General features: G+C 41.0%; 1 protein-coding gene across 1 annotated transcript in view; it reads left to right on the forward strand.

Moving 5' to 3' along the window:
- The window catches only part of dync2h1 (dynein cytoplasmic 2 heavy chain 1), a 66,648-nt gene that overhangs the window by 33,662 nt on the left and 17,862 nt on the right, over positions 1–15,124 (forward strand). Inside the window, exons 75-87 of the mRNA XM_079575302.1 lie at positions 1,774–1,863; positions 4,357–4,422; positions 4,494–4,544; positions 4,623–4,676; positions 4,766–4,897; positions 5,083–5,155; positions 6,926–7,086; positions 7,491–7,616; positions 10,953–11,063; positions 12,010–12,079; positions 12,151–12,236; positions 14,447–14,522; positions 14,640–14,860. Of these exons, the coding sequence (XP_079431428.1) occupies positions 1,774–1,863; positions 4,357–4,422; positions 4,494–4,544; positions 4,623–4,676; positions 4,766–4,897; positions 5,083–5,155; positions 6,926–7,086; positions 7,491–7,616; positions 10,953–11,063; positions 12,010–12,079; positions 12,151–12,236; positions 14,447–14,522; positions 14,640–14,860 (1,317 nt within the window). The remainder of the gene's footprint in view (positions 1–1,773; positions 1,864–4,356; positions 4,423–4,493; positions 4,545–4,622; positions 4,677–4,765; positions 4,898–5,082; positions 5,156–6,925; positions 7,087–7,490; positions 7,617–10,952; positions 11,064–12,009; positions 12,080–12,150; positions 12,237–14,446; positions 14,523–14,639; positions 14,861–15,124) is intronic.

Consider the following 15,124-nt stretch of genomic DNA (forward strand, 5'->3'; position numbering starts at 1 on the left):
ATTCATCAGAAAAAAACCCAACCCTCTAAAGTTTATACATGGGAAAGAGAAATAAAAAACTGTAATTTTCTCATAAAATGTAGTTTATTCCAAACAATAGGCTATGCACAGTGACCCAATGTGATTTCCATCTGGACAGTAACACCGGCACTGTCCTTCCTGTCCCCTATTTTTTACATTAAAAATTAGCAGGGTCCCACACAAATTAAGCTCAAATTTTTGTGAAGGAGCTCGAGTAAAAGATAGTCTGTGACTGGAGTTAAAAACGTTACGTGAGATGAAAATAAAATAAATAAAAATCAAAACTAGTGCAAAAAATAATCATTAGTATAAACTATAGTAAACTATTAGTAGTTTAAATGATGAGTTGTTTACATGTTATATTGTAATTATTTAACCCTAGCCTTTAGCTCGCAACATAAAAGCTCCGCCCTTACAACCATTGGCGTTTCCTTTGGGGCAGGATTCACAGCGAACATGATGTTTGTAACAGGCTTCAGCAACTGTTGCACAGTGTCCTGTGCAACCAGCCCATAATGTATGAAATGTCACTACTACACACTCTCAGATCAAAATGAATTAGTGTCTTGCTCGTTGGCACATTGTCAGAGCGCATATGGGCAAATTACGAACCACCCGGATTGGACCGCCGTCTTTACGATCAGTGGGCAACTGCTTTACCCACCGGGCTACTTCTAACCCCCCTATTTTCAGTAGCTTTTGTTTAAAGCTGAGTCTTGTAACCTTCACATGTTTAAACGGCCCACAGGGTAATTTTAAATACTTGTGGTAATACCAGTGTTAAATTGTAGTTTGAATTCTTCGTTTTGTGGTTCGGGGGCGCACCGATTCATTTATCTAATTGATGTTTCGATATGTCTCCCCTGTAATTCGCTGCATCGATCGCCACTCAGCTAGTTGTCCTTGATCCAGGCCACGCATCATTCGAAATCGGTCTAAAAACGTGTCATTACACCCCTCTTTTTGGTGCGTGTTTATCGCTCTTCGACCTGTGCAGCTGGACGGCGTCTAGCCCCGTCGCTCTCTCTCTGCTGTGGTCCATCCGAGCCTTTAACACAACAGCCTGATAACGGATATATACACAAACACACTGAGACATGCGCGGAGCACTAATTCCTCCAAATCCTCTGTGGGTTGTTAGAGCCAGTGCTGTTATCCAGGAATGTCACCATGCAGCAGCTGGTCAACACTGTGTCTGTGTGTGAAGGTATTTCTGTGGGCCTTTCACTAAAACAACTGCATTGATCTATGCACTCATTCCCCTTTTCTCCCACTGCCTGTTTTAACCTTCATCCAACGTAAAGCTTAGATTTAAAGCAAAGGATAATGACAACCTTAGGAATGTATTGTATAATTACAGCGATGATGAGATGCAATATTATAAGAGGAAAGTAGATCTTCGTAATAGCTGTAAGGCAAGGTAAGATGAGGTAGACTTTACTGTCCCCGTAAGGGAAGTTGTCCTCTGCGTTTGACTCATCTTTCATTGGTGCTGGTGCCGCCTTTAAGGAGCAGCGCCCGGGGATCCATCTCCAGATCCTGAGCTAGACTAATGGTTAGAATCACCTTTTTGCTGAAAGGCAAGAGCGTAAACCACTCATCCAACTGCTGCCAAAAATGTGAAATGTCTTTTAGCCTCTTGTTTCTCTGTAGCATAATTTACATTAGAATAAACTCGCAGATTTTTTTCTTTGAGATAAACATTTTTCATGAAAACTGTTAATTGTTTCCTAATTTTCTGCTATATCGTAGGAAGCAGAGACGACTGAAGCCAGAATTGCTGCTCTGGAGACCAACCTGAAAAATATGGTGTATGAATATGTCTGCCGCTCACTTTTCAAGGTACTACGCAGTGTATCTTGTTTTTTCAATGTCACACCTTGTCAAAAGAGACACTCAAGTCATATTGCGTTGGGTAAACACGGAATATATACACTACCAGAATTACCCAGTTAAAGTCAGAGGTCAACGTGAGTTAATTAGATGCTCATTTGAGTCAACTGCCATTTCAGTGGACTGCTAGAGAAAGCTAAGATTTTCCGGACTATAAGTCACTTCGAAGTATAAGTTGCACCAGCTAAAAAATGCTAAATGAAGAAGGAAAGAACATATATAAGTCGCACCAGCCTGGGCAAATACCAGGGCCTGGAGGCATAACTGCACCGTTGTCAAGCCTCTCCCAGCAGCACTTTGTTCAAGCACCCATTTGCAAACTCTTTCCTCTAGCTGTGGCCATCTAGCAGCAGATACTAGCAGATACAGAATAACAAACATTGTGGTATATATTTTGATATATAAGTCGCACCTGAAAATAAGTTGCTCCCCAAGCCAAATGATGAAAAAAAAAGCGACTTATTGTCCAGAAAGTATCGTCTGGTATAGCGATTGGTAAAAAAATGAACTATATTTAGACACACAACAGTGCATGGGGTCCGTTTTTCTTAGAGATCTATGGTGGAAAAATAATTGACTTTACTACAAGAAATTAAATTGATTACAACTGCTGTAACTGTTAGGCCTTGGGATACAGCGCTGTAATAGCATGGTACAGGATGGACATTTTTATGGAAGTGTAATTATGGTAATTATAGAACGTACTCAAAAACAGGACACATCTGCCACTCCACCTCATTCCATGGTAATATGATTAATCATCACCCAAATCCTGTATGGACAGTCTCATTTATAAGAAAACAGGGTTATTTATTACCTTCTTATTTCCTTTTTGTTACTGTGCTGTAAAGTAAAGTGTGACCGATTTTCCTAATGTTGACGGATCTCAGCACTCAAAAATGTCCCTGTCGCAATCTGAAACTTGATTTGATTTTAAAGCGTCTTATAGTGAGTAGTACCCCTATGTTTTGCTTGGACCAAATTGCACACAGACACTTGTTTACACACTTAGCAATCAAACCACATCAACCAGCATAGTAATGAAGGGTCAAATATTGACCAACGCAGCAATCAGTGCATCGATCAGGTCTTAAATGGTAAATGCAATTTCTGCCTCTCCTCGCGCGTGTATGTGGGTGTGTTGTCTGCATGGCAATGATGCATCAGCCACAGGCAAAGTCATGGCGGCTTTCAGATGTTGATCTTGTCGGTCCCTTATAGGTTATCTTGCAAATGTGCACAGGCATACATTAGTGAGGATCTCTGTTATTAGCGGATAGGAAACAATAAACTCTGGTATCAGTATTCTTGTCACCAACATTAACCACACGACTTAGAGATAACTACAGCCTGGAGAAATGTGGCCTAAGATAACGCCGGATAATAAGACAAAGGATGCACTATTCATAGATAAAAGAAGAGGGGCCTCAGTATTCTTCAAGTACTTGTTTTCAATGTTATGGCTCAAATTTAAAGCCACACTGGATAACATTTTACTATATAGAATGACTGGCATAGGTTTTTAAAGGTGAAACCAGCCATTATACTATACTATGCATGTGAGCAACGTGACTTCCGAAATCTCCGGAGCCCCGTCTTGTTTTCTTGAGCTATTTGGGTGAGACACTGCTAATCCCCAATAGGGAAAGAACAGGAAAGTAAGAGCAGCAGCCTTCGGAGAATTAACTCTGAAGTTACGTGTTGCTCGCATGCAGAGCCCATTGTAACTTTGCAGGAAGCGGGACACCGCCAGCTGAAATCCATGGAGATGCTGCTGTTTTGCATTGACTGTAGTTCGCCAACATGAAGTTTAAAATCATCGGGTCCTTTTCTAAATGCTTTTGAGGATAATGATCATTTTGGTAACCTGTTACGAAAATAGCAATGATGGAATGTTTGTTTTGAGTTACCTGGAATGCTCCGCACTATGGCTTTGAAAAGAGTTAATTTCTGAAACCCTCCTAACCCAGTGTGGCATCAATAAATCAGCTAAATAAGATATTGATCCAGTCTAACTCGAAAATTACTCATGAAATATTTGTACTAGTAAAAATCCTAAGCCTCTACCACTCATTGTGCTACTGTAGGTCTGCCTCGCCAAGCTGCTGTCATCCAAATTTTACACAGTCCCCTCATAAGCAGGCAAAACCATAAACATTGAAATACACGGCAAGGTTTTGTCTGGCAGAGATAAATGTAATTGTAAATACACAGGCTCATTTGATTACTACAGCGTTGACTTGCTTCCAAAACACAAAACTGAATTGCTTGCTGTACTCTCCGGCTTGCCGTGTCAACAATAGCTGCGTAACTTATCACCCGGCAAATAGAATAACATTTAAGCCTTACGTCATTAACATTGTGGTTTTAGTTGGATTTTCCTGCTTACAAGGTCAAATAAGTTGATTTTGTTGAAATGTGCAATGCTCTGTTTCCTTATAGGCTGATCAGCTGATGTTCGCCATGCACTTTGCTAAAGGAATGAATGCAGGGCTTTTCCAGGAAAATGTAAGATGCTTTTTTGAATTCACAAGGCATTATTTACTCAATACACTAACTGTCTTTTAACATTTTTATAGGAGTGGGACGTATTCACTGGATCCATTGTTGGAGAAATGTTTAAAAAAGAGGCATGTGGCATTATATCATTTGCAACGCCCCAAAGCTATATCTTATTTTCTGTGTTTTTTTGTTTAATCTCTTGATAGGAGTTTCCATCTTGGATCGACCAGGAGAGACACGCAGCGGTGGCAGTTCTAAAAGTAACTTCTCAAAACAACAGGGAACACGTTCGTACTGTTCATTTTCTCTCTTTGAAGCATTTGTTATTGTGGGTTTTGTTTTTGAACAGACGACCTTCCCAGCCTTCTATCAGTCTCTGTGTTTGAATGACGGAGATCTTTGGCTGCCATTCTCTAGAAGTTCTCACTGTGAACAGGAAATGCCCTCCATCATAGTCAAGAAGATTACTGCCTTCCAACAGGTCAGCTTTCAATTTGTGTTTTTATCATGATGTTGCAGGTATTTGTGACTACCTATTACTGCACCAAAAACATGTGTGTACTCTTCTAAATAAGAACCCTTTTTAGTAGTCACCTTTATTTGGATAATTTTCACTTTCCTTTCAGTTTCATGAAAACAATCAAATACGCTTTGCTTTCTTTTCAGCTCCTGTTGGTCCAAGCAGTCAGACCGGACCGGCTTCAGAGTGCTATGGTAGCATTTGCAACTCAAGCACTGTGTAAGTTTCACTAAAGTGGTTGAAAAGCATAATTTAAATATGCACTGAGTCAGACAAATGATTAAAAATGGCATCACTACAACTGTGTTCGTGGCTGTAGTTTTCAGTACGTGACACTGCCATTTTCCTTTTGTTAGTCTTGCCACCACAGATGCTCAGTGGTGTTACTGGGGAGTTCTTGGTTTATTGTGGTTAATGAGGCCATTCATTGAGTCCAGATAATCCTAATTGTGTGTTAGCTTTTGACTGCTCTATCTGCAGCACTACTAATTGGTGTCAGGTGGAACTAATATACAGGTTCACTGATGTGGATATCGGTCAAATAGAACGTGTGGTAGTATTTATTCTTAAAATGCAGATATCTCTGATGAACTAGCGACAAATTACAAAGCTATTTAAAATTAGGAAACCTTCTATTGGAAGACTTTTTGCAAAGGTTTTTTCCCCTGACAAATGGACTTTAGATAGAAGTCTTGGATCACTTTGTTTGAAATAAATGTTGTCATTGCCATGTAAAGCTCTATTGATTGTATCTCAGTGTCAGCTGTTGTGCAGCTGCTACTGGAGACCAAACATAAAAATGCTTGCTCATTGTGCTTGGCACTTCTATGTGTCTTTTGCACCTGTGAGGAGGATGCTATAGTGGAGATACTGTACATCAAGGGTTCCTATTTTGTTAACCGTTGGCTTTTCTTTTTTTTTTAAGCCATTAAGCCAATCAAATATACAAACCGTCAACAACTGAAATAAAGGTGTTATACTACAAACGTCATGCTTAACCTCCTTAAACAACAAGTGATTGTCTTGTGTAAGTGCACAAAGTTACAGAGAGTTTGTGTTTGTGCGAGAAAGCATGGGGGAAAAATAGAATGTGGAGAAGATTAGGTGTGTATGTGTCTGTTTTTGGCAGTGAATCAGTATGCTAATGAGGCATGGTCTGTAATCCTCTTACAGCTAATCTCACTCTCTCCCCAGTCCAGGCCTGGGCACCCCTGCACACAGGTATGCCTGGGTGAACCCAAAGATACACTCCACTACCAACTCACCGCTGTATCTCTGCTCTGAAATAAATGTGACTGTAAGATATACAGAGTACACCTGGTAGTATATGCACACCGGTGTTGCGTGCAATGCTGGAGCTTCTATGATCCTTTGGTCTGATTGTGTCCTCAGTCCAAGGTGAACTCTGAGGTGAGCTTGGTTTGCTCCGTGAATACTGATGACCGGAGTGTGCCAGAGGTGCATGTGCACATGTTCTGTAAACAGTCCTTGTTTTGTAGCCAGACATCACAAGACATGTGCTAAGACCTCTGTTTTTCTTTGGGTTGCCATGGCAATGGAAGAAAAGGTCGCTGGGAGACTTCGGTTTCAGGACCTTGTGTGAGTGCATGTACTGTATGTGTTCTTGAGTGCAGCAGATTGCATTTGGCAGCAGGCACTAAAAGTATTTTATTTTTGGAGCAGACAGGACTGTGTTCTGATATGGCCGAGAATACTTTAGTGGCATATAATGCAGCGACGGTAGTGGCAGATTTAACATCACAGTGCATTTGGAGGTACTGACTATTCCATTATGGGGCTTTGAGGGTATTTGCGGCAGTGTTAATGCTTGATAATGCGACATATTACGGCATGACTGAAATATAATCCTAATAAGCACCAACAAAATGACTAGTTATGTGACAGGTTGGTTAAGTTACTCTTCTGAGTTTGCCATTTTAAAGACTTTAAAGACTTGCCATTCACCCAGTCTGATCTTTGTGTGCACAGGTATGAAAGAGCTCTCGCCTCCCCCTCTGAACCTGCGCCGGCTCTACGCTGAGACTCTGGAATGGGAGCCAGTGCTGATCCTCATCTCTCCAGGAGCGGACCCCTCACAGGAGCTGGCGGAGCTGGCTGCGGAGACCGTGGGCAGGGAGAACTATCACGAGGTAGACTCTATAACAAGATTAAAAGACGTCATCATCCAGAGAAAGGGGAGCAGACACTTCACAGCAGAACATTTTATTCAACAGTTAGAAGCACGCCTTTTCAATTCAGATAATACTAAACTTGTGGAAGGGCACGACTCTGCGGTGGGCCCCAGCTAAGTGGTCTTATCAATCATTACTTATTGGTGTCTGAGTGCCTCTGTGATTGATGCGTGAAGTGACACTGCAGAAGATTACATTATAAAAACTGTCTTTGCAAGCGTTTTCAGCCCGTCGCACTGAATATTGGAGAATTACAATACTGAATCAAATTTTCTGCCCTCAACTTTAGTGAAATTACTATGGTGAATCAAATTTTCCACCCCGCTGCCTCTGTTTCTCACCCCACTCCGCTGTCTGTCTAGATCTCCATGGGTCAGGGCCAGGCTGATGTGGCCTTAGCTACACTCCGAGAATGCTCGCGGAATGGAGAGTGGCTTTGCCTGAAAAACCTCCACCTTGTCACTACATGGCTCCCACTCCTGGAAAAAGTAAGTGCCCGCCTGTCTGCACTGCCCTGTGTGTTTGGATCATTCTGTGAAGAGCATTAGGGCTATATATCTGGGAAAAGTAGCCAATTCTGCCACGCTCTTGACCTGAAAAGACAAACTCTGAAAGCTTGCAACTTTTCAATGGAACCTATTGCTATTTGTAAGGCAAGTGTCCCAAAATAATGTAAAAAAGAGAAATGCGTGGTTCACAGTAGATCGTTTTCACTTTTCTACACAAATAACGAAGCCAGGGCATGTGTATGGATATTTATTCTTGAGTTGGCCACAGTGGTTTAATTGCCACAGAGTTCCTTATCAAGAGAGTGACTGCTTCTTGCCCCGCAGCAGGGTTAGGAATGGGTCAAATGCAGATGACAGATTTCCCTGCGGCAAGGATAATGAAGCATCTGTTAATTCATTTGAGAACATTGATAAACAAAGAAGTGCAATATAAATTCTTAATATCGCTAATTGAACGCACCTTTTAAAAAGCAGTTTCATCTTGCTGTGGCGTAGGTGTTGATAGAAAAAAGGTCAGAGGATGTCAGGGCCTTGGGGATGTTCTGTACTTTAGACCCAGTGTGTAATTTCTCGTCACAATCTGCTCCGTGGCGCACATAGAGAAGCAGCATTTCCATTTCTAAAATTACCATTGTCCTTTGTACACTGGTGTATTCCTAATGTCAGCTCCTGTTAGTCATTGTGCTGTGTTTTTTGTGTGTGTGGTCACGCCTGTGGGAGCACTGCCTTGTGAGATTTTATTAGAGGATGTGACATGAGTGAGTTTGTGGCGTATGAATCAGGTATTTTATTAATCATGGTTTTGTATTTGTTACCCAGTTTTTTTTCCTTCTTATTATTGTTTTTAAAGATCTTATATTCAGTTTTGTATGCTTTGGACTGCCAGAACCCAGCAGAGGGCGCATCGGTGGCATCATTTGTACCGTGTTGAAGGAAGCTGTTCAGAAATAAGCTAGAACTAAAGGTAGCTCAAGGCAAACACTGAAGTTTAGCACAGTGGAGGCACTTTGAGTACAGACATGATCATTTCAAATCAGGTGAAAGCATGTGGACGGCGAGAAGCTTTATGAGTCACAATGTGCTGATATTAGACCAATGGGCAAGGAAAGCCCTTCGTTTGGTTTTCATGGCGGGGGGCTGGCATTGCTGTAACACCACCCCCTGGTGGCCAGGGGCGACTCCAAAAGACAATTGGTAAACAGGATTCCAATGGTGACTTTACACCTCCCTCGCACTACTGAAAAGCCAGGCTCCAAAGATATTTTTTTGTGTGTAAAAATTGCAATGACACATGTGACAATGCTGGGCTAGGAGTATCTTTTTAACCACGCTGGTTTTTGTACACCAGCACTAAAAAGTGGAAGCCTAAATCTATGATTGACAGGTTCTGGAGCTCTTTGGAGGCTCGTCTTCCCGTCTTTTTGCCCTTTTAAGGAACAGGCTTCATAGGACAACATTGAGCAACCATGTTAATTTCAGAGACCACTCGAGGTCATTACTATGAATGGAGCTGAATGTAACACCGGTTTTCTTTTCTATCTCATATCTATGCATTAGACGGAGAATACATTTGCAGGATTAGTGAAATATAAGCAGGTGAAATAAAAGTATGTTTCCAAGTGAGGATATTGCATGGTCTACACACATCCTGGAGTTGACCCATGTTTGCATGTTGTAACTTCATCTTTTTCCAAGCGGCTGATTTGTTGTAAGATTGTCTTTATTTGAGTTTACTGTTTGGGACAGTTGTTTTTTATCTGCAAAATTATTAAGATATTCTCATTCTTGGGAGGTACACAGTAGGCTGAACACATGAGTTTGAAAATCACATCCGTTTACATTTGTGTGTATTGTGTTGAATCTGAAAATTACCTTCTGTTTTAGAGTAAAGTCATGTCATATGCAGGTCATATCAATTGCTGTTGCCCCTCACCTCCATTTGTCAAGTACCTACACACTAGAACGGCTATCTTCAGAAGGACAGTTGTTTTACATTGTGTTTTTCTTCGTAATTGAAGCCTACACTCGCCTCCTGTCTCCATGTCTCGGCCCTTACTCTCCATCCAATGAAGATGAGGTCTCGGCAGTCATGCTTGAAATGGAAAAAGCAGCACAGCCATGGGAACAAAAGGAGGCAGGCAGCTTAAAGAATGAAGACAGCCAATGTGGAATGTGTAAAGATTAGCATAGCTTTAGCAGGCAGGTGGAACCCAGGCACAGCACATTTGTTTTACAACCAACCCCATTTTTCATCAACTATTGTATGTTCGACATTTTCATCTGATTCTGGCTTCTCCCTTAATGGCATTTTTTTTTTTTTTTTTTTACTTCCACAATTAATTATGTGTTATTCCATGCACCCTGATCCAAATGATTACGATTCTCCCCCTCCTCGTCAACATGAAAGCCCACATTGAGACACAAGATTTCTCCTAAGCAGCTAGAGCCATATTATTTAGTGTAGAGTGATCTCCCATGAGAATAGACTCCAAATGATGCAGAAATACATTGATTACAGCAGTGTGTGTACACAATCAGATGTTAAAAGACCCTGTGGTGTCAGTACGCTATTTTTAACTATGCCGCCCTCAAAAAAAAGTGAAATAAGGATTATATTAGATTAAAATGCTTGTTGCTCAAGATGCTACTAAGCCATATCAGTAGTGACATTTAAAATGAAGCGTGAAGTGATTTGTTGTACTTAATTGACAGTAAGAATCTGTCTTACGGTTTTCAGATATGTCCTGGATTTCCACCTCAATTCAGGAAGCCTTCTCAACAGTCATATTTATTTGCCATTGTTAAAGCAGTACTAAGTAACTTGTTTACCTTAATAAATCCTTTTCGTAGTCCTTCTGGGCGTAATACAAGTCTTAATGGGATGATTGGGGGGGTCTTTCATCTCCCCCTGGTGTCTCTTGCCAGAAAACCACAATTGCAACTTTCCAATACACACTAATGGAATCACGAAGAACAGTCTAACAGGCTAAAGCTAACTGTGGGCTAGCGCCACTTAAACAGTATTTACAGTCAAGGTTGAGTGAAAATGACCTCCATTGTGTAATTAGATGTACAATATCCCTCTCTCCCTTTGTCTTTTCTGTCAGTGTAGTATTTACTCTCATGGACTTTTAATGAGTAAAAAAACGTAACATGCTACGACACCTGCAGTGGCGCTTATGGCCTCTAGGGGCATGAGTTACTTAGTACTGCTTTAGGCTTGATAAGCTTGTCAAATCAAGTACATCAAGGTCTGGCTTTGACTTTGTCTTTAATTGGATGTAAATGAGCTTGTTATTTGTCATGTTCACACAGGAACTAAATGCTCTGCAACCGAAACCAGGCTTCCGTCTTTGGTTGACAGCTGAAGTTCATCCCAAATTTCCCCCGATACTTCTTCAGTCCAGCCTCAAGATCACCTACGAGGTATTCACACACGCAAACATCTAACCACACAATTACAGCAGAATGTAGACGTCACTTTGCACAAAGACACACTGATGAATCCAAAGCCATTGATGCATGTTTTAAGACTCACTATGGGTTCATGGTTAACTGCTTCATCACTCAACCATGCGACAATAAGCCACTCTAGTCAGTTAGCTTTAGATGTAAAATGTATAAAACACTAAAAATACCCTCAGTAGCTTTAGACTACGAGTGTTAAGAGATGCAAGACAGTCAAGTTTTAGCCAGGCAAGTTTATTGGAAGATTTACTACACTGTAGTAAATGCACAGTGATTTTAATTTGTCAAGGTGACATTTATAGAGCGGTGCTTATTGAATGAAATAAAGATAAGAAAAGATTATTTATTATCCCTGTAATGTACAATTCACATGCCCAGTTAATGAACCCAGACTAAAAAGAAAATGAGTCAAAGTGGGAACATTATTTACATTCATAGCACTGACACAGGAGGGCACTTTATATATAGTAACGTGAAATACCACATGACACAGAACATTTACATTTTTGCATTTTTGTGCCCTCACATTGTGTGGGAAAGAAGATTTTCCAGCCAAAACACAGGGATCAAATGCTTCACAGTTCTCACAGCGCATGCTTTCAACTTTTTATCCATCTAAAATAGAAAATAAAAAATGGACGACATAACCTTTGAAGTAAGCTCTGTCAGTCTGGCGCTTGTTGTTTTCAGTATTTAAATATGTTCCACTGCTGGCTCAAAAGAGCATAAATATGAATAAAGGTGCTCTTACAAACAACAAAAAGACTAGGACTGCTGTGCTTTCTGCTTTTACAAAAGACATGCCTAACAGTGCCTTTACACTATCTCACTTCCCGTGCAGAGGTGCTTGGCTTACATTACAGACTCAAAGGTTTCCATTTTCGTTTTCTCCCCTTACCTCTAGGCTCCACCTGGGTTAAAGAAGAATCTCTTAAGAACATATGAATCCTGGACTCCTGAGCAGATCAGTAAAGGTTAAACATTTTATACATTTGGAAAGTTCTCTGTATTATCATCATAGTTTATAATGGATCTTTTTGTGCAGGGGGAGTTCTGTCCAGAGCTCAAAGTCTGTTCTGCCTGGCCTGGTTTCATGCGGTCTGTCAGGAGCGGCGCAACTACATACCCCAGGTAAACACACACATCAGTATCCTCCTCTGAGGATATATATATAACGGGACCTGAAATTCTGCAGTTAATGGGTACTTTTTCCTACATAATACTTTGGTATCAGTGGGTTAAACCTTTTTTTTGCAACCTGGGTGGTCGTGTTTGATCTAACCTCGCTCTTCTGAGTGCACACTTGTGTCAATGGAAGAGCCAACTTGACCCGTGGTGGCTACTGTGAACACGATGTCTGTGGCCATGACCAGTTGGCAGTTTACATATGAAGATAGTGAACTTGGTTTGCGGTCGGATTAACATAAATAACAGACATATTATACTTTCAAAATGTTTATTATAGTTTTTTCTTCTTTTAAAAGAACCTTTCTGATGCTCCTGTAAATAGTCAGCTTCAAATAGAAACAAAAATATTTCAATCTGAAGAGACTCACAAAGACAGACTACGTTAGAGAGGTTTTGTCCGGAGCCCGGGCACTGGTGGTGGTAGGACGAGACCTGGGGCGGCCGGTCGACCCGATGAGCAGGCCTGAGGAGAGGCCAGGCAGAGGAGGGGCAGTGGAGGGTCGCAGCATGGCTGGGAAATGGTCAAGTGACCGGCAGGCTTAAGAAGGGGACCCTGGCCGATGAATGGCTGAAGCAGTAATAAGCAGCTGCGATGATCGGCTGACGTGAAGGTGCAGCTTGAGCTGGGGCCGTGATTGGATGTTTAGTGAAGGTTGCCGTTGAGGCGATGAATGAAGGCTACAGGTACGTCTCCCAGGTTAAATTTGCGCTGAAGCTTCATACTGTATATACACTATCGTTCCAAAGTTTTCCAAAGCATAATTGCACAAGGTTTTTCTAATCATAAATTACTCTTTCACACTAACACAAACGATGGTTGCTAGAAATGCACCTCTGCATACCTATGTTGGTATTCCATTAAAAATCACCCGTTTCCAGCTAGAAAAAGAATTCACATTAACAATGTCTACACTGTATTTCTGATTAATTTAATGTTAACCTTATTTGAAACAAAGCAGTGCTTTTCTTTCAAAAATAAGGACTTTTTTTTTGTGACCCCAAACTTTTGAACGGTAGTGTATACACTCCTGTCTACTCGATATAAAAGTGGTTCCCAAATGCAAGTACAGCTCGTTTTGATGAACAGGTTAGTAAATAAATAATAATTTGGGAAACCATATTTTTATTATTCAGTATGTTTTGACAGTTGCCAAGAGATTATGTTGTGTTGTTGAAATACACAAACACAAACTATTTCATGAAGAATGAAATGAATGTGACCAGGCTTCACTTCTGAAACTGTAAACTTTTTAAAAAGGCAGAGTGACACCTCAGTCAGAGCCTGCAGTTTTTTTGGTCATGTTGTGTTTTTGCTTGTCAAGTGTATAGTGATAGCATAGTCGATCATGCCGCACTGGGACTAATTTGTCTCCTTGCGTGCTGCTCTGATGGCTTGGAGTTTATAGGGAACAATCTCATTTTGTGTTGCTTACCCAGCAGAGACTTAAGAGAACTACGGCAAAGGACATGTTCTCGTAATTACTTGCCATCTCCCTCGTATCCACTTTTCACTGTTTTTAGACTCTTTCCCTGGTGGATTTTGTAAACATCCTCCCTTTTGCTGTCTCATTTGGGGAAAAATACACATCGATTGTACTTAAGGATATGCAGTCTTGGAGCGAGCTTGTCTTTGTCTGCCCCTTTAGCCATTATAAATTACAAGCTAGCCGTGTTCCATTATTATTAACTACAATTTCTTTCACCCACTGCATTACCCAAACATCTCTGTCAATCTTTTTCTTTTTTTTGCTCTTGGCCACTTGAGATGCACATGCTCTTGATCAAACAGCATGAATGAATAGATTATTTACGCAAGTGTTATTTGGCAAACATGGTAGTAATGTCCACTTTCACATACAGATCTAGTTTAATTGCTACACGGTTAATCGCAGTCGGATTGAAATCACTACTCGAATGGTTGCAAATCGCAAAGGATTACTACAACTCAGTGGGTTCTTATGTATAAAACGTGCTTACCAGCTTCAATCATGTCTGAAATACAGGTTATTCTTGTGAGGTCATCTTCACAGTCTTCTCTCAATTGTTAATGCTCAAATGATGTGATGATTAACCTAAAAGCACTGACAAGCTGATTTTGTTCATCGATATTTTTGCTTTGGACACAAAAATACAAATATTCTCATCTTTTTCAGGGCTGGACCAAATTCTATGAGTTCTCTTTGTCGGACCTCCGCGCAGGTTTTGAAATCATTGACAGACTTTTTGAAGGTTAGTTCACAAAGTTCCCTCAGTCCTCTCTGTTTTCACATTGTTACCTCTGAGCTCGGTGCTCTCCTGTACCTTTGCATTTCTGTATTAAGGTGTTGTTATGTGCGTTTTCTTTAGGCAGTAAGACTTTTGAATGGGAGTTCATCCATGGCTTGTTCGAAAGTGCCATTTACGGCGGCCGCATTGACAACCCGTCTGACCTGCGCATCCTCCGGTCCTACCTGGAGCAGTTCTTCTCAGCCCGCCTGCTCTCCTCCTCAGCTGGACAGAGGAGGAGCAGGGGCGGGGCGCGGGGGTTCCCACCTCAGATCACCCTCCCAAACTCCTGCTCGATCTTGGTAGGTTAAAGAAACAAAACAAGCTTAAGGCACCTAAAGGAAAGCATTGCATGTTACTATGTTACACATAGATTTGGATGGAAGTATAAACCTTTGTCTGCTCGCCCTCTTTACGGAAGTTGAATATGTAAAAAATCCTTGAAAAATCCAATTGAACAAAACTGCTACTGCTGTGCAATGCTCATTATTTGCATTCACCTGTACTCATATAGGTTTATATCTTTGAAGTTCATTGAACACATAGATTTCACACGCTGTAAGCCC

The sequence above is a fragment of the Gobius niger genome, assembly GCF_951799975.1.
Source record: "Gobius niger genome assembly, chromosome: 1".
Lineage (NCBI taxonomy): Eukaryota > Metazoa > Chordata > Actinopteri > Gobiiformes > Gobiidae > Gobius > Gobius niger.